Genomic DNA, 23,375 nt, shown 5'->3' on the forward strand with positions numbered 1-23,375 from the left:
CATGTCCCCCAGCACCATGTCTGCCCAGCTTTTAAGTATCTCCAGGGATAGCGATTCCACCGCTTCCCTGGGCAGCCTGTTCCAATGATTAACAACCCTTTCAGTGAAGAAATTTTTCCTAATATCCCATCTAAACCTCCCCTGGCACAACTTGAGGCCGTTTCCTCTTGTCCTATCGCCCGTTCCTTGGGAGAAAAGACCAACTCCCCGTGGCTACCCCCTCCTTTCAGGGAGCTGTAGAGAGCGAGAAGGTCTCCCCTCAGCGTCCTTTAACACCCCCAGCCGCTCCTCACAAGACTTGTGCTCCAGATCCCTCACCAGCACTCCCTTGCTAAGGGGTCCCTTAAAGGGTCCTGTGGGGGACAGGCTGCACATGCTGCAGCCCGGAGAACGTGCTTGAGGGGACAGGGGATACCCGGGCTCCAGCGAACGCAGCTTTCGGGGGAAGCGGCCCCCACAGCCAGAGCTGGGACTGGGGCGAGGTGTGGCAAGGCCCCACTCCAGCCCCAGCAAGGCCGCGCCTGGGCCCTTCCACCCTCGGCCGCTGCTTGCTTTCCCCTGCCAGCCCCCGCCATGCCGCAGGTGCCCGCCGGGCCGGCCGGACGCCAGTTTCCCCGCGGGGTTCCCTTATCCACCGTGTACTCTCCCCACCCGCCGCCATGACAGGCGGTGGCGGCCACGCAGGCCGGGCGCGTCGCGCGGCGTGACGTACCGTGACGTAGGGGCGGGGCGCGTAGGCGGCTGCAACATGGCGGCGCCCTCGGCCCCGCGGCCGCCCCGGCCCCGCAAGGAGCCGCAGCCGCTCGTCATCCCGCGGAGCGCCGCCGAGGAGCAGCGCCTCCGCCTCGAGCGGCTCATGAGGAACCCGGTGAGGGCACCCGCCGGGCCCTGGCCCCGGGCGGCGGGTCTGTCAGGGGAGAGAGACCGAGACCGAGACCGCCACTTCCCCGGGGTCCGTGAGGGGAGAGGGACCGAGCCCCGCCTCCGCCTTCCTCCTTCCCGGGTCCGTAAGGGAAGAGGGACCGAGCCCTCCCTTTCTCCTCCGCGGTTCTGTGAGGGAAGACGGACCGAAACACCCCACCCCCCACACACCCCGCCTTCCTCCTCCCCGGTTCTGTGAGGGGAGACGGACCGAAACCCCTTCCGCCTTCCTCCTCCGCGGGTCCCTGAGGGGAGAGGGACTGATTCCCCTATTCTCCTTCCCGGGTCCGTGAGGGGGGAGGGACCGATCCCCACCACCCCCGGGCTCTGTCAGGGGAGAGGGGCTGAACCCCACACCACCACCCCCCCCCGCACACACACAACGGGGTGCCGTGAGGGGAGAGGGGTCCATCTTCCCCAGGGTGCCCTGAGGAGAGAAACCCATCCCTGGGGATCCGGAGGGGAAGACTGGCCCCCCAGTGCTCTCCCAGCTGGTTGTTCCTCTGCACACTGTTTTTAATTTGAGGGGGGCGGAAGAATGACCCTGATTCCTCTAACTGGGTGTTTTGATCCTTGTCCTGAGGAGGAGGCGTTTGCCAGGTGGAGACTCTTGCCCTCCCTCTGTGTGTGTGCGCTGGAGGAGGCTGAGACTTCGCCGCACCACGTTCTTCCTCTGACCTTGCACCATGTGTTCTCCCTTCCCTGCTCTTCCCTGTCCTCTGTAGATCTGGCATGGAAGGTGCACAAATGCCTTTCATCTCTTCCCAGACCACTGGTAGTGGGAGTATACTCAGTTTCTGCGAGTGCTTGGAGGTGCTGGCTTGCTTCCTTCTAGTTTCCATACTGAAAAGAAGCACAGACATTCCCAATCCTCCTGGGGTTTGTTGACCTGCAGGCCTGAATGTGAGGGAAAGAGAGGATGCCTCCTGATTCTTGTTTTCTGCCTGCTCCTGATCCCTATGCATGAAGAAATTACTAAAGCTGTGCTCCTTCTGAAATCTGTCAGCTGATGGAAGAGGCTGTTGTCAGACATACACCACCTTTCAACAATGTGTTAAAATTGCAGACTTTGCTCCTAGAAGATACTGATGACTGGTTGGTTTGTTCTTGCAGGAAAAGACTGTACCAATTCCTGAAAAACTGAATGAATGGGCACCACGACCTCCCCCGGAGTTTGTTAGAGATGTCATGGGTAAAGATACTATTATTCAGATAACTGTAGGGTCAGCTACATTAAACTTAGAAAAATGTTTAACAGAAAAGGCCAAGGTGATTTTCTGTTGTTGCTCATTTTGCTGGAGAAAAGAGGTATAAAATGTGATTCAAGAGTTGCTTTTCCAAGTTTTATTTGGTTCTTGGGTTCCACTTTTCCGCTCGTTGTCATAACGCAAAGTAAACAATGCCTGTGGTACTCCAGCACATGGACTGCATGCAGTGAAATAAGCTGCTGCTCTGGCAATGACAAGTAAATGATGATAAGTAAATCTGCCCTTTCTAAGGATCTGAGAGCACTCTGGAAGCTCAGAAACATGAAGTCCCTCTTCTGACTGTTTTGAGTCTGAATCTCAGTCAGTGAGAAGCAAACACGTTCAGTGGGTTTGATTGTACGCGGTCAGGTAGGGAGCTGGCAGCTGTGCAAGGAACCTGACACAAGTATTCTGCTTACACTTCACTTCTACCTGCAGGGATTAAATTTAGCAGTTGTGGTATAAATTCTATCTGCATGTAGAAGTTTTGTCTTTCTTTGGGACCTTCATCCTTATTAATGATCCTCCTTTCTAGAGGCTGACTTATTATTTCAGAATAATTGATCTTGGACTAAAGCTTTTATACCCTTCGGAAGAAACTGTGTTGCTTGTTGTAATTCCGTCATGGCTTTTTTAAATAGCTTTGCCGCGTGCTTGAGTTGAACTGTCTTGTTTGTCTGGGAGCACCTGACGTGCTGGGATTCTGTTGGTATCGAGAGCACCCCTGCTGCAGTCCCAGCTGCCATGTTTTAATTACTAGGTGTCATCTTTGAGGCATGCTTTGCGTTCAGAAATGGCTCAGGAGACAGAGGAAGAGAATGGAGTGAGGAGTTGAAAGCTCCTGTGAGACTTCAACATGCAGACTGATGCCAGGAACAGAGCGCTATAGGGATTTCGTTTATGAAGAAACGGTCAAAAACTGTCAGTGGTATCTGTCTTGCATGGGAAAGTATAATATGATGGGATTTATCGCCTTTCTGTTGACCTTTATTTTTTGTATGAGATGCTGAAAATTAGTGAGAAGCAGCCTCGGTAGGATGTTTTAGATCATCTCTGCCTATAAAAGAATGGGGTGTGCATTTGATCTCTAGTTCTTTTACTGCCTCAGTGTCCAGCTAAGACTGGATTCTCTCCAGGGGAGTGACTGACCGGTAGAAACTGCAGTGAACCATAAGCGCATGGTTTTGCAGCTCGCTTTGGCTTTCGCTTGTGAGTGATTTGAGCTTATATAAAATGGTGACACACTGTGTGTTGTTAGCAGATTTTCATCTTACAGTGCCCTTTCATATGTCCTGTCCCTCAGCATCTAGCTGTAGTCATTTGTGAGCATGTAGTAAATATTATTTTCTAGCAGACTAACTCTTCTTTATTGTAGGTTCCAGTGCTGGAGCTGGGAGTGGGGAGTTTCACGTGTACCGGCATCTTCGTCGGCGAGAGTACCAGAGGCAAGATTTCATGGATGCCATGGCTGAGAAGGTCAGCAGGACTTTTTGTAATTCCCCCCCACCCCCAACTATTTGTTGTTCATTGCAAATCTTTTTTTCTTTTAAAGTCATGTACAAATAATTCGGTTCCAAACCACCCCTTAGCAGAGGAAAAATGTAGGAATATGTGATATGTGGCGTCTTTGTCAATATTGAAACATTTGGTGCTTTGTGTCAGACATGCTCCATCTTCTCTGTTCACTGAGGTCCTAGCACACAGTATGACTGCACGTGAATGTTTGTGTTCTCAGGTTGGACTGAAAATGCTTTAAAAACTGGAAATCCCTAATACCACTGTCTTGCAGAGACAGAATCAAAGCAAGTCCCTGTGCACAGAGTCCAGATCACTCTCTTTTAAGTCTTGGTCGAGTAGAATAGCACCTCTTTCAGAGAACATTATTGTTATACTGTCTCTTGGCCAAGAAGAGTCCTTTGATCCATATGTTAATGTTTGAGTCTCAAATTACTCTCTTGCTTTACTGAAACATTCTTTAGGGCAGAAGCCCAACCTTCCTCATCTGTTTTGGTGAGGATTCCTCCCTCTAAAGACTTCAGTGTTTGGCTCAGGCTGCAGGTTAAAAATGCTGTCTGTACAGAAGTCATCCCTAGAAATATGGCTTTTGTATAAAGAAGTAGCCAGACAAAATCTGGCAAAGCTCCCTTCTGTATTTTGCTAAAAGACTCCTCCCTAAAAGGACATGACTTTGAAAAGAAGTATTTTAATTTAGATTGTGACCAAAGTATGACGTGTGATCAATTACAGCAAAGACTAGATGAGGAATTCCAGAAGAAACTGGAGAGGAATAAGATGATTGCAGAAGAACAAACAGCAAAACGCAGAAGGAAGCGGTAAGGGCAGATTGTTCCCAGGAGGCTTGACGTGGCAACCCTCATACCCTGTGCCTCATCTGTAGCTGCATGCTTTGGATAAATGCTATTGTTCTGTGTCTACATCTATCAGCTGAGAAGTCTGGCTGTGGAAATTAATTTTGTTAATGTCATTGTTTGGTTTCTAAAGGTGGCTGTAAACTTGACAGGCTTTGCTGGCGTGGTTTATTTTCCGTGCCATCGCTAGCAGGATAACTTTTGACTGGTTGAGCAGCTTTTGCTGACATGGTGGTGTTGAGTGCAATGTGTCTTACTGTATATTTGTTATAACAATGTCAGGAAAGGTTTCTATTTACATCTGGCTTAAATAAATATCTGGAACAGCTGACACCAAGCAGCTTAAGTGCAAAAATGGGTACTGCTTAATGGGTGCACGTATGGATTTGGACTAGCAGAGCGTGGTGGGGCCTGATGCTGTCCTGCGTGTGACGGTCAGCGTGACTAGTCAAATTCAGTCTGTGAATACTGAAAAGGCCACTGATGAGTGCAGTGTTGTTAAAATCAGTAGCCGCTTCTGCCTACCTCATTGAAATGTCTGGCAGGTGTAGTAAGTTAGATGGAAAAATTTAAAAATATTAAATCCATCCTTCTCTGAAGTTTTAGACAAAGTGAAACAGTTAAAAGTTTGATGCTTTCAATAAATAGTGTGAGCGTTGTAATGCAGCGATACAAGAATTTAAATTCCACGGTCTGTATCCGCCATACCTTTCATAAATAGCAGGGTATCACGGCTTGGCTCTTTCGGAGGGTCTGGCCCTGAGCAGCCTCTCTCTTGCTTCTTTGAGAATGGGGGTTTGTGCCTTATAGCTGGGAGCCGCTGCTGAAAGGCCTGTGCATAGTGACTCACTGGCATATTAGCACAAAAGTGCACAACACAAACACTGCTGCCATCTTACTTTAATTTAGTGTGGTCCAACAGATGGCCAGCAAGTTAGATCTGGCCAGCTGCCTTCTCCCTGGCTGAGATGAAGAACAACTGTTCAAACAGCAAATGCTGCCTAAACACTCCCAACGCCTCCTTGTCCCCCTTCTGTAGTCTAATGGTGTAGGTCCCAAGCAGCTTTGCCCTATAGGAGCCCCTCTAACATCCCTCACCACCCTTTCTTTTCTGTCCTGACCTAACAGGCACAGTATTTCACCCTCTGTTTCAAGAGAATTCATTTATGGTGTTGAGAGAGGAAGATGAATCCCAGATTGCTCTGCCCTGTGTCTGCCATTAGACTGCCTGGTTACCTTTGACAGGCAAATCGAACTGGGTCACACGAACTCAAATTCCCTCTTACCCCTAATGTCACTCCTAGGGCCCAACGTATTGATTAAGTACAGCCAAAGGTGAAGGTCAAAGCATACTGCATTATTTTTTTCAATTAAAGTACGTATTACTGGTGATGACATAGTTTTCTTTTTTTTTTTTTCCAATGTTCAGTTCCAGCAGTCTGGGTTTTGACACCATTTTCTCTTTTTGTTTATTAGGCTAGGTAGCTGAAATGTAGGGGCAGTTTCATTTTGTTCCTTCTGTGTTCTTGGAGATTCTTGCATATCATATTGTTTTGGTTGCAATGGTGTCATGCAAGACTTTAAAAAAAAAAAAAAGTCCATTAGACTAAAACCACCATAGAAAAGTTTCTGTTGATCATAAGTCTAAGTTTGCTCTCGTGAATTTTCAGTTGAAGCCAAATTCAAATTGAACTTCTTTGCTGAAGTCTGTTTTTCCAAGATGTCTGTAATATGTCCTTTATCGGTGTATGAATGTGCAGAAGCGTTACAATGTTGGATTTGCATAAGTCTTTTCTTCTTTGCTTTATAGCCAGAAGTTAAAAGAGAAGAAACTGCAAGCTAAGAAAAATAAACTCGAACAAAAGAAGCAGGAAAAAGGTCAGTGAGATTTAGTTTTCTTTTCTCAAGACTTAGTTCTCTTCTGTAATTGAAGCCTGGAAGGGTTTGTTCCACCCTGCTACCGCAACCATTCTCGATACATGGATAGGAGCCTTAAGCTTGTTATTTTAGCTAATGTTTCAAAAGTCCTCTTTGAAAGCCATCTATGTTGAGATTTAATCTTACAAATAACTTGGCTGTTTGTGAATATTTTGCCTTTAATTGGGGGAAATTTTGGACAGCAAACATTGGAATCAGTTTGTTGATTGTGGATGTTTTGCCCCAGTGATTCTGACAAACTGCAGATTTAGAACATCTTCTGCTAAAAAAGGCAATATTGTTAAAGGGTGTTATTTTACCAAGTATATTTTGAATGCGTATGGGAAAACAGGTGGAAAAAATGCACAGCTTGGACAGCAAGAAACTGAGTTATGATTTTGTGTGTAAGAAATTGAGCCACCACGGTGCCATCTGTTCCACACGACTATTTTATGCCACATAGAAATAATCGTGAAAAACCTGACTGCCTCTGTTCTCCTGCAGTCTTGAAAATTTATGTTGAGCAATGTCAGCGTAACTGTTTGCTCAAACTCTTGCATACTTGTTCCTTCTTTTCACTAAGTGTATTTTAGCTTAGCACACAGCTTTGTGGATAAGCACGCTAACTCTGCAGTCTTAAAGTTACAACAGTTCCTGATAATTCTGCCAAAACAGTGACTTGTCTGACAGTTCCACCTTATTTCTGCTTTGCTTTTCAAAATTGGATCTGTTTCAACTGAGCCATTGCCAGCCTCCCATATAAACATGGGAGGACAAATTAATCATTAGGTTAATTTTACTTGTGACAGCAAGTGAATGTAGTAGAGCGGGGTTTTTTGGTGTTTTGGTTTGGCTCTGTTTCTTTTTTAAAGCTATCGTTTATGAATTGTGACTGGGAGGAGAAATTAGGTATGAGTCAACATACTTTCGCTCACTTTTGAGTGAAGAAAACAGAATCCCCATCCCTTTAGGGAGTGGCCGGGAGAGACGAGAGCTGGATCAGGGACTGGCACCGTGCTGAGGCACTGCCACGTACCGATTGTTGGGCTGGAGTGGTTTTGTTTGGCACAAGTCTTCTGGAAGCCAGAATCCAAGCTCGCCTGTCTTTAGAACAGTCCTTAGCTCTTCACAGTTTGTGGTTTTCTATTTTAAAAATGAAATAAAGTCAAATCAGTGGAGATAGAAGCCACTAATAACTATCTTTAGTCTACTGAGATCAGGCTTGTATTTTTCTATTTTTGTGCGCCCTGGGTTGAGATCTGAGGGTTTTTTCCTAAATTAATTGAAATGTATTTGTTGGATGTGGCAGGCAAGCATTTATCTTCCTTTTTGAATGAATAAATAAAACCTCTGAGTTGGCATCTTTCACCTTTGTTGTAGGAAAAAACATTAAGAATAAAGGTTGGCGGTAAATAAGGTCAGCTGTTAAAGTTGCATTATTGTACAGACCCTTAATAAAAAATGAAAGTACAGAACTTCACCACGCGGTGGCATCAGACCACTAAGCCTAAATCCTACGTGTAACCGGTCAGGGTATGGGCGTGACTTGGCCTGAGAAACAGTAAAAGTGCGAGAGCTGCTGGAAGCAGAAGAATGGCTATTAGATTCAGGTCCCACTTTATGCCATAGCTAATTTTCATTATCCTTCAATTTAAAGTAAGTGTTTTCTGGTCTTTTAGCAGGCTTCACAAGTTTTCTGTGACCTTCATTAATCTTATGCATATCATAATGAGTTCCTGTACTTGCAGTATACCAAACAGCCTGTAAATGCTGCCTGTTCATGGCAGCTTGTGGAGTTTCTGTAAACTTGGATAAGTGTAGAAATACACTGAGCTTTGCCTGTGGCTTCCCAGTGCCTGCATTCTTTAACAGTACTGTGAGATACTTGAAAATTCATGCCGACGTGCAGAGGTGAGATTGGGAGTGAGATAATCTCTCACTTCAGTGTTTGACTGCCTCTGTTTGAAATAATGTTCCACAGAAGGTGAAGCTGTTTAATGACAGACTTGGCACAGTGGTAACGTTGGAGGTAAGGGAATACTTCTCCAAGGGAGAATTTGATATTCTGAGCTCTACATCACTCGGTAGAATTAATATAACCTGATACGTGTTTCCTTAGTATCTGGGACTACTTTGTTGTGAGATACTTAACAAGGAAGACACATGGGAATATGTTACCCGTCCGTACTAATTAGTGTGACCTAATACACGTTTGCTTAGCACCTGAGACGATTTTGTTGTGAAATACTTAACAAGGGCGACATAGGGGAATATGTTATCAATTCCTGCTGTTTGTGTTTTTAGAACCAGATCAATCTCAAGAGCGAGGCAGCAGCGAGGATGATGAAGAGGATAGCAAGGAGGAGGAAGAGAAGGAAGATGATGCTGAAGAGCCAAGTTTTGTGATGGGAAGAGGATGAGGCCTTTCAGGGACAGCTGGAAACACTGTTCATTGCTTTGTATTCAGGAGCATGAAAGTCTCATCTCAGCCAAGCAGAACCCATTGGCGTACGTTCTATCTGCTTAACGGTGAATGACCTTCACGTCACAGGCCCAAGAGATATTGATAGAGAAATGCCAAATAAGAGATTTTTTTCTTAATTGCTTGTATAACTGCTATGCAGTCTGCTCTGAGTTTGCTCTAAAGAGTCAGCCATAAGTCTCTGTGACCCTAGAGTTCTTTTAAACATGGCCCAGAGTGTTTTTCTGTCTGAAAGCTAAAACATATCCATTACCATTTAAGGAAAATATTACTGTGAGGGCTACGTATTCTACTTATGTCGAAGCTGATACATGAGTCTAAGGGAAGAGTTTAACCTAAAGTAGAAAAGTGGTCTGTAGCCAGACTCTCCTGCACTGTGAGTGTTCTGAATTTGGGGTTTTGTATGGGGTCATCACTAACCCAAAGAAATCAGTTTATGTTGCTAGACAAGTTCTATAGATTTTTAAGCAGGATCCCTTTTTTATTGCTAAAACTTTCCCTATTACTTTTCGTCCATGTTTTTTAAATGAATAAAGGGGATGTGTTGGATTGTTCTGTCTTTTTTTTTTTTTCTTTTTGAAGAGGATTTCAGTAAAGTAAAGAGATGCTTGGAGGTGCTGCAGGAAAGGACAAAAAGACCCAGAGATGTGGTGCATGTGAAAATATGGAAAAAGGTCTTAGCTGCATTTCATTTACTTTTTGCTTTTGGATTGGAACAATATCTTTTCCAAAAGATTATGTCTGTAAAGCTTCCAAATCCTGTGGCAGAAAGGCTTGGAATGGAATGGTTTTGCTTGTGTTCAGCTTCATGTAATGACAGTTGCCTTTCTCTCTGCTTGAGCTCTCTGCTTTGAACTTTGGGTTCCCTGGTGGGAACCATAACATCCATATATATATATTTACTTATTGGTGCTTAAATGAAAAGCATATGCAGTGGTGGTTTTATTTGTAATTTAGGTTGTTGTCTTTTCAGTGTATCTTTAATTAGAAGTGCCTGCTATCTTTCCAGACACGCTCATCCCAGGACCTCGGCATCCAGAACGTGGTGCTACTTCTTCTCAAGCCTTTGTTAATGCCAAATTATTTAACGCAAAAACAATAAAAAGGGGGAATCCCTTTTCGGATTTAGCCTTTGTTGAACAGTGCTGCCAGAAATCCTGCATTTTGCCTGAGCTGGCTTTATGTAACAACTTCTCAGTGGTATTACCGTGGTGGCAGGGAGCAGATGCGATCAAGTGCAAGCGATGTTTGTGTTTAGCGCCCTTGTACAAAGACTTTAAAGCTGGATAACTTCTGAGCTGCAAGGTCCATGTCCCCACCACCACCCCGGGCTAGAGGTCTGCATGGAATTGTTTTCTGCTTGTCTCCATAGAGGCAGGTGCTTCAGAGTAAGTCATGACAGTGTTTCAATTCTCTAGTACTTAAGATGCAGAACGGATGTTCTGCGGTTGTTGGCATTTTCCCTGCGGAGAGGGACGAGTTATGAGAATCGCTTTGCTTGAATCCCCCTTGGGCCAGGTAAACCCTGTTGATAGGGCTGTGTTGCAGGATGAGCCATCAAAACATTGTGATGGTTCTTAGCTTTCGGGGACGGAGAAGAAGTGGGAGTCCCACAAATACACAAAGACTGTTCTTCCTCTGAGCTTGTCAGGCTTTTGAGCTGAATAAATAAGTGCTGTTTTGCATTAAGTAGAGCAGATGTTGCTGCATGAGGACACGCTTCTCAGTTGTGAAGAAGATGGACTTGAGTTGGTCTCGGTGAACTAAAGGAATTCCGGTTGTGCGGCCTCATCCTCCCTCCCTAGGATGCCATCGTTACCCGTGCTGAATTATTCATCCGCTATGTTTTCTAGGAATGCTAAGTTGGTAGGTGAAATCCATAAAAAGCAAAGGGGATGTGTCGCTGAAGGTGGTATCTGCCTTACGGTCTGTCTTGCTGGGGTGGCTGAACGTAGCAGTAGGAGCTGTACTTGGTAGGTGTTGCGATGAATTCGGAAAAATACTACGCTGTGTTGTGGTTGTTCCTGTCAGTGCTGTGTCTTCCAAAATACAAAGGCACTTCAGAGCAAACGTTTGAAGGGAAGTTTCTTTGTTAAGACAAAATGCAAGTACTCTGTGACCTCAGAACGGAGAAAGCGTCGTCCCTGGAGTAGAAAAAAGGGATGTGGTCCCATGTGTAGTAAAACAAGGAACAATTCTACAATCGCTTCCTGTTCCAAATATGCCACTAAAAAAGCAGTAATAACATAAAGGCTTTAAACTGCCAAGGATTTTGACCTGCTTATGTTAAATTCATGCTCTGGATTCTTTTCTAGAGGAGCCCCTCTCCTTTCTCTGGTGGAGACTAATCTCCAGGGGCTAAGGTTTGCTGCTGTTCCGTTTCCTCACGTGTTCCTGCAAGCGTGGGACCCTGGGAGACAGCGGCGTTAGTGCTGTAACCGAGCAGAGGTATTTGTAATCTCAGGAGAACAAACGTATTTGTCTCTTTAGTAAGTTTTTAGGAATTGTTTTCCTTTGTGTTTTCCCTCCCCCCGGCAGCAGTGAATCAGGAAGATGGGATTACCTAAAGCTGACCCATTGTGCTGCTCCTTTTCTTTATCTCCTTTTCAGGGAAGGAACTCCCTCCTCTTCCCCATACTCCTGTCCCTACCCTTGCGCTTCCCATGGGTTTGTGCAGAATTTCCCACTGAGTGGGTAGAGGAGGGACACAGGGAGATGGCAGCCTGGGCCCGGGGAGCCTCTGCTCTGCTTCAGCCAGAGGATGCTGCAGCTCGGCGCAGGCAGAACTCGGCGCTGCCTTTTGGCTTATGTAAGTGGAGACTTTTTGCTTGTATAATTAATAATTGTAATAAAAGCACGTTTACACCCCGTTGCACCAATACCTTCTCTGTGGAAAGACCTGGAGACCCGAGGGCCAGACCCAGTAACATTTTTATCCCCGACCGTGAATTTAGGGAGCCCTAGAGCTGTTTTTCCCTGTGGATGCATCTTCGCATGGGGAGCTCCGGGGGCTGTAGCCCCCAGGACCCCTCCCGCTGCTAGAAGGGCCGCCTGGCCCCGGTGGCACTGGGGATGGCCCGAGGTGGCCCCACTCTGTTTATAAAGCCCCCAGACCACCCTACACCTCTCTCGGGGAGCGGAGGCCTCGGCTCCTCGCAGCCCGCGGGCGACCAGCCCACGCCGCGGTGCTCGGCGGTGCTCGGCGCTGCACGGCGGGACGCGGCGGGGGGCGGAGCCATCCCCCTCTTAGCCCCGCCCCTCTTCCCACCCCCGCCGTCACGGTCCAATGAGACGCTGGTCACGTGATGCGGGCGGGGCGTCTGCACGCCCCCCCATTTCCTGCGGGTCACGTGGCGGGTGCCCGGCGTTGCCTTGGCAGCGGCGGAGGCGGCTCCGGCTCTCGGCGGCGGCGGCGGCTCCCGGGGCGCCGCGCCCGGCCCGGCCCGGCCCCCGGCCAGCCAGTGCGGTGAGCCAGGGCCCGCCCCCGGGGCCCCGGGGGGGGTGGTCCCATGCTCTGGGGTAGTTTCGTCCCCTGGGAGGGGAGGGGGGCACATCCTGCGTGGAGGGGAGCATCCCCTGCCCGGCCTGCGCCGGGAGGAGCGGGGCTCATCCTGCCCGGTGTGCTGGGAGCGGGAGGAGAGTTGGGTTTATCCTGCCTGGATGGGGCTTACCCTGCCGGGGGTGGGGGGCACGCGCCTCATCCCTCCCAGGCGGAGGGAATCCCCTGCCCGGGGTGGTGGGGGGTATGGGAGGCGGGACCCGTCCTGCCCGGCGGTGCTTTGGAGCTCCCTCGTGATGCAGAGGGCAGGCCGGCTGTCGGGGGATCCTATCGTGACAAAGGGATCCTCTCGCTGGGGGTGCTGTAGGGGAGACACCTCCTGCCTGCCCGCGGGGAAGCCCCAGAGCCAGGGCTGCTGGAAGGGGGACCCCAGCTGTGGGGTTGGAGCGGGCCCTGTCCTGCCCGGGGAGGATCCCTGGGCTGAGGGTGCCTTGCAGTGGAGGATCTGCCCCGAGAGGGATCTCATCCCGGCCTGGGGGATCCCCCGTCTGAGGGGGGACCCTCCCTGTGAGGGGTCTCATCTGGCCTGGGGTATTCCCCGTCTGCGGGGGGATCCTTGCCGTGTGGGGTCTTATCCTGGCCTGGAGCATCCGCCGTCTGAAGGGGGATCTTCACTGTGTGGGGTCGCATCCTGCCTGGGGTGTGCTGAGGGTGGCTGGGGAGGAGGAGGAGGAGACCCCCCCTGCTCAGGTGGTGCCCTGTGAGTAGGATCCCAGGTCTGGCGGTGGGTTGAGGGGGTTGCATCCTGCTCGGGGAGAGGGGTTTCCCCTGCTTGAGGTGTGCTGCCATAAGGGGGGGGTCACAGCTGTGGGGGGTCACACCCCGCCTAGGCAGTGTGACTTCCCAGGGGTGCTGCTGGGGGGTCCCAAGCCTGAAGAGAACATGGGAAGGGGTTCCCCATAGCAAAGGGGGCCTGAGCTTGGGAGGCCCAGAGGGGGGGTAGCGGGCGCGAGGTTAGGCTTAGCCATGGTTTGCGGGCTCTTGAAGAGGGGAGAAAGGCGCTGGTACAAATACGCTGATCTGTCTCAGGCTGTGGGGCAGAAACCTGGGTCCGAGGCGGGGTCAGTGTCCCAAAGCCATGCAGAGACAGCATTCTGTGGGGAATTGCTCAGAGCGGGAGGGGGATCTGTGTGTCTCAGCCCCATCAGCTTCGTTCCCTGCTGTGAAGAAATCCCCACACGTGCGCTTGCAACTTGCTGAGACATAAGGCGTGGCGAAGGCTTTCCCCGCTACGCTGGCTGCTCCGAAGGACAGCGCTGGACGGATTAACATAATCGATATGAGGTAGCAATCGCAGGGAGATTTCTGTCTCCGGCGGTATGAAACGCAGCAGGGTCAAACGCATCAGTGGTGCAACGGAAGTGAGTAAAGACACAGCTGGGGCGGACTTGGCCAGGGATGGATGTTAAGATGAGGAAGAGGTCTCCTAGGGAAATCCTGATTCTCCATCCAAAACTCGACAGTCCTTTGCGGTAAAACCCTGAGGGATACTTATTTCTGTAAGAGCGAGTGTCCTAAACGTTTAACATTGCAAGGCAGGACCATGCAGTCTCCAGAATAACTCTCCCCTGATGCGGATAACTGTCTGAAAAGTATTTTGGGAGTAAAATTGCCTAAGATACAGTGCATGTAAAATGCTTCTTTGGTCTTGTGTTTCAGCCCTCAGAGCCCTCCACCCAGTCACTCCATGTCCGTAGCCAGCAAGGTGAGTTTGCCGTCCTGTTACTGCCCGTTTGGGCTACGTTTGTGTTTATGGATTTTATTCTGAAGTTGTTTACTTATTTGGGAACATCTCTTGAGCTGCTCCAGAGTGAAAATTCATCCTTGTGGTATTTTTAGCTTATTTTTCTAAGGGAAGAAGCAGATGTGATTGGGTACTTTTGCTCTCCCTCTGTAACCTCTGAATTCATTTGTCTTTTCAATGGAATTTGTCCCAGGGGTTGAAGTTTCCTACATACAAAGTTCCTATGCGTTTTGTGAAAATAAATGGCAGGGTAGAGGCCAGCAGTGTCCCAACTACAGACAAAGCTAATAAATTCACCCCACGCTATACGTTGCAGAATCCACACAGGATGTTGTCACAGGAAACAGCTTCATAGCTTTGTTGCTCGCAGAATGTCTCTGCTCTGATCCTCCCAGGAGGCTTTTTTCCCCTTCTTCTGTAAAATAGGTGATTCTTGCCTTTTTTCTGGAAACAGAGCAAGCAAAGAGGTTTGTCCCTGTTTATTCTGTTCTGGTTTTCATTGTCATGTGCAAGTTCTTTTATTTTTGGTTTGTTTGTTTTTCTTTTTAATAACTTCAAAACTGCTGAGCAGTTAGGAGCCATCCTGGCGTCCTCCCGGGGCTGTAACAGTGGCCTTGTCAAAACCTGCCCAGAAAAACAAATCTTGTGCTCTTGCTGCCATCCTTATTACGTCTGAGGGGGCTGAAACCTGAAAGCCCACCGTGCTCAGGAGGGACAGACAAATCTCACAGCCTGCGGTGCTTTATTTGCCGCTGCAAAATCTTTCTTACTGTGCCTGGAACAGCTTTGTTCCTTTTTAGTAACAGCATTCGGAGTTGTGGGCAGTTGATGTCCTTTTTATCTTTGCCACTTCCTCAAATCTCACAGTAAATGTGGGTTTATTAGCTGTCACCATGTGGCCCGTGTATGGGGAGAGCCGGGGGGGCACATGGGCAGGGCTGGGGCTCCTCTCAAGCGAACAGCGAGGTGCCTGTGGCCTTGAGGTGCGGCGCTGGGACTAATTAGTACCACACCGTGCGTGATTCTGGGCATGCATCTCCTCCTCCTAGGAGCTGGTAAGTGATTTCAGAAATTTTTGCTCAAAACATTTAGGGAATTCTGTTCTGTTCTGCGTCTCCGGATGGAGATCACCGGAGCCGTTCGGCAGCAGCCCGGCTATGGTGTGGTGTGCGGAGGGGGTGGCTTGGATCCCGCACTGGTCTCTGCTCGCAGCAGTGGCAGTCACCGCCTGGAACAGTCTTGCTGCTTTCTTACATCTTTCAGTATAATCTCTTGAATCCGAAGGTGCTGGATTCCAGGAACTACCTGGAAGGCAGATCACTTTTTCCCTTGGAATCGTCTTTTCCTTTCCCCGTGCTAAGAGCCACCGGTGGAAGGAAAGGAAGAGGATCCTTGGTCAGATGTGGCTGATAAGTGGCGTGTGAGCAGTTCAGGAAATTTAACTTCCCACTGCAGAAGGCTGGGAAGTTTATTTGTTAATCCTGCACAGCGTTCAGCTCTGTGACTACTGGGGGGGTCTCGGGGAAGAACTGTGCCTGTCTAAACTGAGCTATGGTGAGCAATGGTTTAACTGAAAAAAAAAAAGATTTCCGAAGAAAGAGCAAAAAGTGACTCCCTGAACATGCTCGCTGGCATTGCTTTGGTACTCGAAGGAGATGCGTTTGGAGCCAACCCGTGGTGCGCTGTGAAATTAACTGTCAGCTTACAACAAAATGATGAGATGGCGGCCCTATTTCCAAAGTGTCCCTATGTAAAACAAAGTTGTTACTAGCAAGGAGGAATGAAAGGGGAAAGTTGAGATGCTTTGAAATGAACAGCCAGGTGCTGTGCAGCCTTCCTGCATTCCTGCTGGAGCAGTTCCTGGGTTTACCTGTGTGATCTTTCCTAGTTCTCATGGGCATTTTTAGCACTTATGGATGGTCCTTTGTTCTGTGCTTGCAAGGGCGATGGTATTTGGTCCATCATTTTTCTACTGACTGAGGGCGACTTCGTTTAAACGTAGCTTTTCCAGTAGCTGATGGTCGTCCTGTCTGCTGCCTCCTTTTGAATGTGACTGTTTTGTTCCCTCAGCGTTTCTCTCATCATGAGTGCTGAATTAAACGTGCCGGTGGATCCTTCCACTCCTGCTTGCTGCTCTGAACCTGGCACCAAAGGCATGGATTATCGGGACTGGGTGCGGCGCAGCTATCTGGAATTGGTCACATCAAACCACCACTCCGTTCAAGCCCTTTCGTGGAGAAAACTGTACCTGAGCCGAGCCAAACTGAAAGCTTCCAGCAGAACCTCTGCTCTGCTCTCCGGATTTGCAATGGTATGTGTACTTTGTCGCAACGCTTTCTGAATCACGAAGGTTTTGGTTCTCTAAAATCGTGTATTAATCAGTGTTTTCCTCCTGGGAAGTAGCAGGACACGCTGTTGTTTTCTGAAGAGGCAGGAGGCATCTGCCTGCGGGCTTCTGCTTGCCTGCTGCCGAAAAGTTTGAGGCTGGCTCTCTCGAGGGTACACGAGCTGCCGAACAGTCAACCCACACACTCCCAAATCAGCCCTTTAAAATTACCAGTCCCCTACCTGCGAGCGATCCTAAGTGCTCTGCCAGCACTTTTTTTAATTGTTGCTAAACAATACAGGGCCTGGGCCCCCAGGCCATTCCTCGCTGGCTGCCTTCGCGTGAGGCTGCGCTTGGGCGTGGAGCTCCTCGGGGCCCCTGCGGTTCCTGTGGTCCCGAACATTATCTTAATTTCTGTATGTGTTTTTTCAGGTCACGGTGTCTAAAATAAGGTGGAGGTTGGGTCACAGTCTGCCAGAGCGAAGTTTGCATGGCATGATCGGGGAGATCGTGTTATACGCTGAGGTGTGAGAAGAGGCCCTGCGGCCTCGGACTCTGTAGCTTGAAGGGAGCCAAACGTGGTATATTTTTGTCAGTGCTGCCTATTGGGAATAATCCCTGGTACTTGCTTTCCTCCGTGCAGCACTTGGGTGTTATCTGGAAGCTATCTGCGTAGGTCAAAGCCATGTCAGGGAGCGAGCAAATAAACAAGACGGAGACAGTCAGCGGTCCAGTGCTCAGACCTGCCCGAGCCGTGGTGTTAGCAAAGCACGGCCGTGCTGTGTCGGTGTGAGCCTCTTCATCTGGCTCGTCGGGAGTGAGATTGAAACCTGTTCAGGGGAGGTTTTCTGCTCAGGAAATGGGCAGGTCTGGTTGTTCCTGAGCTCAGTCAGCCGAACGCAGAGAGGCGGAGGGCAGCGCCTGGGCGAGCGGGACGTCGTGTGGAGATGGTGCATCCTGCAGCTCAGAAGCTGCGGGAAGACAGGTCTCGGGAACTTTCCGGATAGATTTCCTTGCTTTATTTTAGCTTCTTCCGATGCTTTTTCCTCCCCCAATCCCTCAGAACGTGAATCGTCTGTAACAGTACAGCGGTCTGGGATGACAAAGTTGGTGACCCAAAGTGAAGCTGGAGAAAGGCGAGCGGAGTGGGACCAGGCTGCAGGGGAGAGAGGGCGCTTGGGCGCTTTGCGATTCCTCTCCGCTCGCCGGCTGCGTGCGAGCGATGCTCACAACTTTTCACGCAGCGTATGTTGGTTTGTAACGGAAATTGGTGTGGGAATAACGGTGTTGGTGTGCGGAAATGGCAGAAAGTACCTCCTCATTGTGCTCTCCTGGAGACTTTCACTCCGAAGCTTTCTTACTCTCAAAAGCCACTCCTGTGCTTGCCCTTTGTGCCTCTGGGCTCCTTGAGTTCTGTGTTCCTCACTTGTGACTGTTCTCTTTAACGTGATGATTAAATGAACGTTTTTCATTGTTGTGAACTGATTTATCTCAGTTACGTGCTTACAGGAGCAGGTGCCGGTGCTGGGGTGTGCTGGCATCACTGGGACCGGGAGGGGGATTGCAGCCCACCCACACCGCAGGGCTGAGCCACGTAGCTGAAAACAAAGCGTGCCTTCTCGACTCGCACGACAGAAAGTTGCTGAAAGCCCGTGGCAAACACGCAAAATTAACCATTTGACTTCTGTTCTCTTTAAACTGCTTAAAATGCAAGTCAAATACAGGCATAGGTATAAGTAGTGTTAATTATAATCACCAGCTTAACATAATAAGTACACTTGAAATCAGTAATTGTCGGAAATACACTTTTTTGCAATAAGGATTTCTCTTTATTAGCGAGCTTTTTCCCAGCGGATCGTGCTGGACCTTCCAGTGAAAGCTGAGGTATCCATTCCTATCGGGTTATTTCTCTGCTGTTTTTTCGGCACACAGGAATTTGGTACGTGGACGTTTACTCTCCAATAAGAGCATCTCGTTGGCTATTGATGAAAGCAGAGAAGTTATTTAGAGTTAAAGAGTTTCCGTGAAGCCCTGCGTGCATTTAACTATGTAAACAAATGTCATATGGGGCTTGGCTATGGCTTTATTTACTTCCCTGTCAGTGTGGTTGATTCAAGCCGGTTCCACATTGGCTGAGAATTGTTACGAGCTGATGGATGTTTAATCAACAGGCGGGGGCTTTCATCCAGCTCCTTCTGGACAGGCTGCAGAATAATGCGAACCTTCCTCGTTACTCCATGCTGTCTCCGGTATTTCTGGCATAGTCGGGCCGATGGGGAGGCTGTGGGTCCTTCCCAGTGCCGGGTCTGTTTGGAGGCGGGCTGAGGGCTGCTGCGTTTGCCCCGGGGAGACTGCAGGTAAAGGAGGTTTAGAGGGAGCTTAGGAAACCTCCTTCATAATTTTCCTGGTGGAAATAAGAGCTATTACTGCTAATCAGTCTTCTCAATACTTGTCCAGTTGCTACAGGATATGTATTTGATTTTCAAACAACCCAAACCCCCTAACAGATCTACTGGCGTGATTGTTTTTACAGGCTGCCAAACCATCTGTGTGAAAGTAACATGGTTTATGTTGAGCCATTTGTCATCCTTTTGCCTGATATTATCTATCCTCATCTACATTTCTCCAGAAATCTTCCACGTCCATCATCTTTGTTGTGGACGGTCTGGGCTATACTGGTCTAAAAAAAAACCCAAAAACCAAACAATCCGTAATTGCATGTAATTTAATTGCAGTTTAATTCTAAGATGTGCTCCTGTGAGGGTGGAGTTCAACAGGGTGATTCTCAAGCTTAAAATTAAGCCTACGCTGAAATACTCGGCAGCTCGGCAGAGCGCTCAGGGCCCCGCAAAGTCAAGCCCGTGACACCTCGGCTTTTGGGAAGAGGTTAAAATAAAGGGGGCTGCTATCGCAGAAGAGTAAAACTGTATCAAACATGACATATTAATAGTTTTACAGACCAAGCAGCGTATTTAATGATTTTTAAATGGGTTATGTCAGCTTGTCCTCTTTCTCTTATCCCGGTCAGAGAGTGACATGACAGTCTGTACGGGGTAAAGCGATAAGAGCTCGCTCACCTTTCTGGTACTTGTTTGGGTTAAATGAACTGGTTTTCTGCCTTGCTGCCCTATCTGGATTGTTGATGTTTTTCCCTGAAATACCTCTTACTGAGCCATCAGTCAGTGTTAAAAATTCATCACTTTGCACAGCTGAAGCTAGCCCTAGGGAATAGGTTAGTCTGGGAGGAAACATCCAATTAGCTGAAAAGTGCTGCTCATGCGAAGGATAACAAGTAGAAATTGATATGTTGACATCAGCCAGGCTTTCAGCTTTAATATACAGCTATAAATTGAACGTGCAGGTACAATTCCTATTCAGCTTGCTGAATACTACGTCTCTGGGTATTACAGCACCCGATAACGAACAATATACCTGCAGCTCGTCCTGGCTGATGGGGTGAGACCGACAATCACCGCACGGTACAAATTCATTGTACAGAACAGTGCGGCAGAGAGTGGAGTGTGATCTCCTCCTCCTCCAGCCAGTACAAGGGGAACTGCAAAGAGAACATATGCAAGGCAATGCGCAATGTGTTTTAACTAAATTGACCTTGCAATAGATGCTGAAGCCAATCCTGCGTTGTTATTTTTTCCTCTATACAAGAACGACTGTAAACTGCAAACAGGAAGCTTTAAAAAAAAAAAAAAGAAAAAAAAAAAAAGTAAAAATGCCACACGTTCATAATCAGAAGAGTTCCTAGAGGGGAATGTTTGATGGTCTTCTCCACTGTTTTTGTGGCTTCTCTTAGCAAAAGGTTTCTGCAGTCCTTCCAGGGATGCCACCTCACAGAAGTACTATTTTACTTCGCAGGTAGGTTAAGTAATTTTACAAATTCTTCTGCTAAACCAGTTAACAGGCCGGTACTAGGGCTCCAGGTCTGATCTCAGAAGAGCCCCCTGCTTCCTTGCACTTATTCTGCTTGTTAAGTTTTATTTGACTAAAGAAGAAATAGACACTTTAGAGACTTGCGATATGATAGCTCTTGTTTTGAGAAAACAGAGTCCTGTCTGAGCTGCTGAGCACACCCATAAGCCCACAGCTGTCTGCTTTTGCTGAGTATATCAGCAGGTTATTAGCTCTCAAGGGAGAAATTTGAGGATATAAATAACTTGTATCTGGGCATATTTGTAATAAAAACAAACGTAGAATGTTCTGAGAATAGAAAGCGGCTATTTTAACTGTGGAACTATGAAGTAGCTTGCGTGCTTCCCATGGTGGGTAGTGAAACCTTGCTGGCCGCTGGCCAGGGGAGCTGCTTGCTTTTGCTTTTCTTTACGCGCCTGAAGTCGAAACTTCCTGCGCGGCAGCCGCAAGTGATGAGCGGAAGGAGAAGGTGTGATGGGCGGGCGGGCTAGCGGGCTGTCAGCTGCCTCCCAGCTCCGCTTGCTGTCTAATGAGTTCCTTCTGTTGTGTGTTTGGTTTGATGCAGTTCGTATGGCTCAGGGCTGCGAGGGGAGGTATGTTATTTCAGAAAATTCAGCGCAGAAACGCACGCCTGAGCCTTCAGAAAGGCCAAGCTGCAGACTCGGGTACATCTTCATGGGAAACAGAAATGATCCATCTGGGCTGCCGTTCTAAAAAGCACTTGAGTGTGTACTTGACCTTAGGTGCGCTTCCTGAATAAAGATGCATTCCTGGCTGAAAGCCTCGAAAAGAGGACAACTCGCAGCTGTTGACGAGCTTTTTGTTCCTTTCCCCCCAGGTTGCCATGGTGGAGGTGCAGCTGGAGGTGCAGTACAAGTACCCCCAGATGCTGCTGATCGCTTTCAGTGCCTGCACAACGGTGCTCGTGGCAGTCCATCTCTTTGCCCTTCTCATCAGCACCTGCATCCTGCCTAACGTGGAAGCAGTGAGCAACATCCACAACCTGAACTCCATCAGCGAGTCCCCCCACGAGCGCATGCACCCCTACATCGAGCTGGCGTGGGGCTTCTCCACCGTCTTGGGGATCCTCCTTTTCCTTGCAGAAGTCGTGCTTCTGTGCTGGATAAAATTTCTGCCTGTGGGCTCCATCCTGAAAAATGAGACCACCAACGTCGAGAAGCCCAGCGGCCACGCGGGTTGGCAGTCGGCGCTGGTCTCCACCATCATCATGGTCCCAGTGGGTCTGATTTTTGTCGTCTTCACCATTCACTTCTACCGCTCTTTGGTGCGGCACAAAACGGAGCGCCACAACCGAGAGATCGAAGAGCTTCACAAACTGAAAGTGCAGTTAGACGGGCATGACAGAGGCATGCAGGTAGTGTGAGGGGGAGGCAGAGGCTGCTTCCAGCAAATCCGCTCAGCTAAGGCTGCGAGCAAAATACCTGTTTTGCTAGTTGGTGAGATGCACCAGCGATGGATTGTCTTGAGGCTTAAATATATAAATGCTAATTGCCTGCCATATATAGCTGTGGGTTCTAGTGCTGATTCAGACGCTGGGGTCTCTGGCCTGTTTCTGGTCCTACACACTCGCGTACTTACATCAACGCTGCCGTGGAGTTCAAGGTCAAAACTTTATCTACCTTAACACTGGTAGCCAAAAATGTGTATTTTTTACAAATGCAATATTCCATTGCCAAAAGTAACGCTGCATCGGCTGTCCAAAACACCCGCGTGTGTGTGTGTAGGATCTGTCTTATGTGTCAGAACTCCCTGGCTGTCGGTGCAGCAGCAATTAACTGGCAGCTTGTCTCTAGAGCTGAGCTGGTTAATGAGGGTATCTGCAGCTGACTTGAGGACATCCAGGAACGCACAATAGAAACTGTGAGTGTTGACCACTTTTGTTCCAAAGCAAGTGTTCCGTAAATACATAACCAGAAAGAAATCAGCCTTAGCTTTTATGTTTGTTTTTTCTTGCTATTCCTTACTATATTTTTACAGCTAGGGAGGCAGAATTTCAACTTGGAGGAGGCTGGGAAGTTCTGTCGTACTTTCCTCAGCAGCATCTGTCACTTTAGATTGAGTGAATGCCAAGATCATGTGTTTTTTCCCAGTAAGAGGCAAAAGTGCCCAGGGAAGGCTTACAGGTGTTTCAGTTTTAACAAGGACATTCTTAAAACAGAACAGTGACAGGGAATTTAATGAGACAAAACTTTGAAGGACTAGAAAAGCAAGTTTCAAGGAGGTAAGGAGTGACGGCGTATAGCATATTGTAGAAATCTCTCGCTATATTGTCTTAGTTTATGTATCGTTGCAATGTCTTTGCCTGGTTTGCTGGAGAGAACAAGCCCCAGTCCTGCCTATTTCATCAGCTGTTTGGGTTTTTTTGTCAGGTGTAGCATTTGTCTGTCAAAAAAGAACGCTTCCTCCCCCCTCCACCAAAGCAGGCAACTCCTCTGGTGGAACCTGGAGCTGTACTGGCGAGTCTGACGGAGCTGGATCCAGCGGGAGAGCTGTGCGCCATTAAAGAGCTATCACCTCTCATTTGAGCTGGCTTTCTTTTTTTCCCCAGCAGCAGAGAAAATGACACTTGCCCGTCTGTATAGCAAGGGAAGCCTGTAAAGTCCAGAGCATCCTTGTGGGTGAAAACTTCTGGAAAAAAGGATTTTATGATTTATGGTAACTTTGTGGAGGGAAAAGAGTGTTTTGCCATCGTCGGCTTTTTTAAGGGAAAGTAAGGCTTTCTGCCACCCAGGGCTGAAAGAAGCATAAGCACGTTTTCTTGGCCCTGATCCTGTGCTGATTTCCTGCTCTGCGCTCCAGCGCTGCAGTTGCAGGGTGTCCCAGGCCTTACGGGTCTCTGAAATCATTACGGATGTTTGTAATGTT

The 23,375-nt window shown here is 48.4% G+C and overlaps 2 protein-coding genes across 5 annotated transcripts; both read left to right on the forward strand.

Annotated features, from left to right (window-relative positions):
• Window positions 1–714: 714 nt before the first annotated feature.
• On the forward strand, window positions 715–9,485 carry PRKRIP1 (PRKR interacting protein 1). 3 transcript variants are annotated; one of them, XM_074595992.1, is made up of 6 exons: window positions 715–868; window positions 2,035–2,113; window positions 3,544–3,644; window positions 4,416–4,501; window positions 6,348–6,415; window positions 8,759–9,485. In XM_074595992.1, exons 1-6 carry the CDS (start codon window positions 749–751, stop codon window positions 8,872–8,874), a joined length of 570 nt encoding a protein of 189 aa, XP_074452093.1. In that variant the 5' UTR covers window positions 715–748; the 3' UTR covers window positions 8,875–9,485. The 3 variants fall into 3 exon arrangements, with proteins under 3 accessions (XP_074452093.1, XP_074452094.1, XP_074452092.1); XM_074595991.1 differs by having other exon boundaries at window positions 729–1,003; XM_074595993.1 differs by lacking the exon at window positions 4,416–4,501 and having other exon boundaries at window positions 727–1,003.
• A 1,163-nt stretch (window positions 9,486–10,648) lies between these two features.
• ORAI2 (ORAI calcium release-activated calcium modulator 2) lies at window positions 10,649–22,854 on the forward strand. 2 transcript variants are annotated; one of them, XM_074595990.1, is made up of 4 exons: window positions 10,649–11,745; window positions 14,155–14,200; window positions 16,310–16,550; window positions 21,328–22,854. In XM_074595990.1, the coding sequence occupies exons 3-4, from the start codon at window positions 16,323–16,325 to the stop codon at window positions 21,871–21,873; spliced, it is 774 nt and encodes a 257-aa protein (XP_074452091.1). In that variant the 5' UTR covers window positions 10,649–11,745; window positions 14,155–14,200; window positions 16,310–16,322; the 3' UTR covers window positions 21,874–22,854. The 2 variants fall into 2 exon arrangements, with proteins under 2 accessions (XP_074452091.1, XP_074452090.1); XM_074595989.1 differs by lacking the exon at window positions 10,649–11,745 and adding an exon at window positions 12,233–12,402.
• Window positions 22,855–23,375: the final 521 nt, after the last annotated feature.

The sequence above is a fragment of the Larus michahellis genome, chromosome 7 (assembly GCF_964199755.1).
Source record: "Larus michahellis chromosome 7, bLarMic1.1, whole genome shotgun sequence".
Lineage (NCBI taxonomy): Eukaryota > Metazoa > Chordata > Aves > Charadriiformes > Laridae > Larus > Larus michahellis.

Coding starts and splice junctions, on each gene's coding strand:
- PRKRIP1 (XM_074595991.1), top strand. CDS start 749: ATGGCGGCGCCCTCGGCCCCGCGGCCGCCCCGGCCCCGCAAGGAGCCG. Junction 1,004..2,034: donor TCCGCCTTCCTCCTTCCCGG/GTCCGTAAGGGA, acceptor TTGTTCTTGCAG/GAAAAGACTGTACCAATTCC. Junction 2,114..3,543: donor GTTTGTTAGAGATGTCATGG/GTAAAGATACTA, acceptor TCTTTATTGTAG/GTTCCAGTGCTGGAGCTGGG.
- ORAI2 (XM_074595990.1), top strand. CDS start 16,323: ATGAGTGCTGAATTAAACGTGCCGGTGGATCCTTCCACTCCTGCTTGC. Junction 16,551..21,327: donor TGCTCTCCGGATTTGCAATG/GTATGTGTACTT, acceptor CTTTCCCCCCAG/GTTGCCATGGTGGAGGTGCA.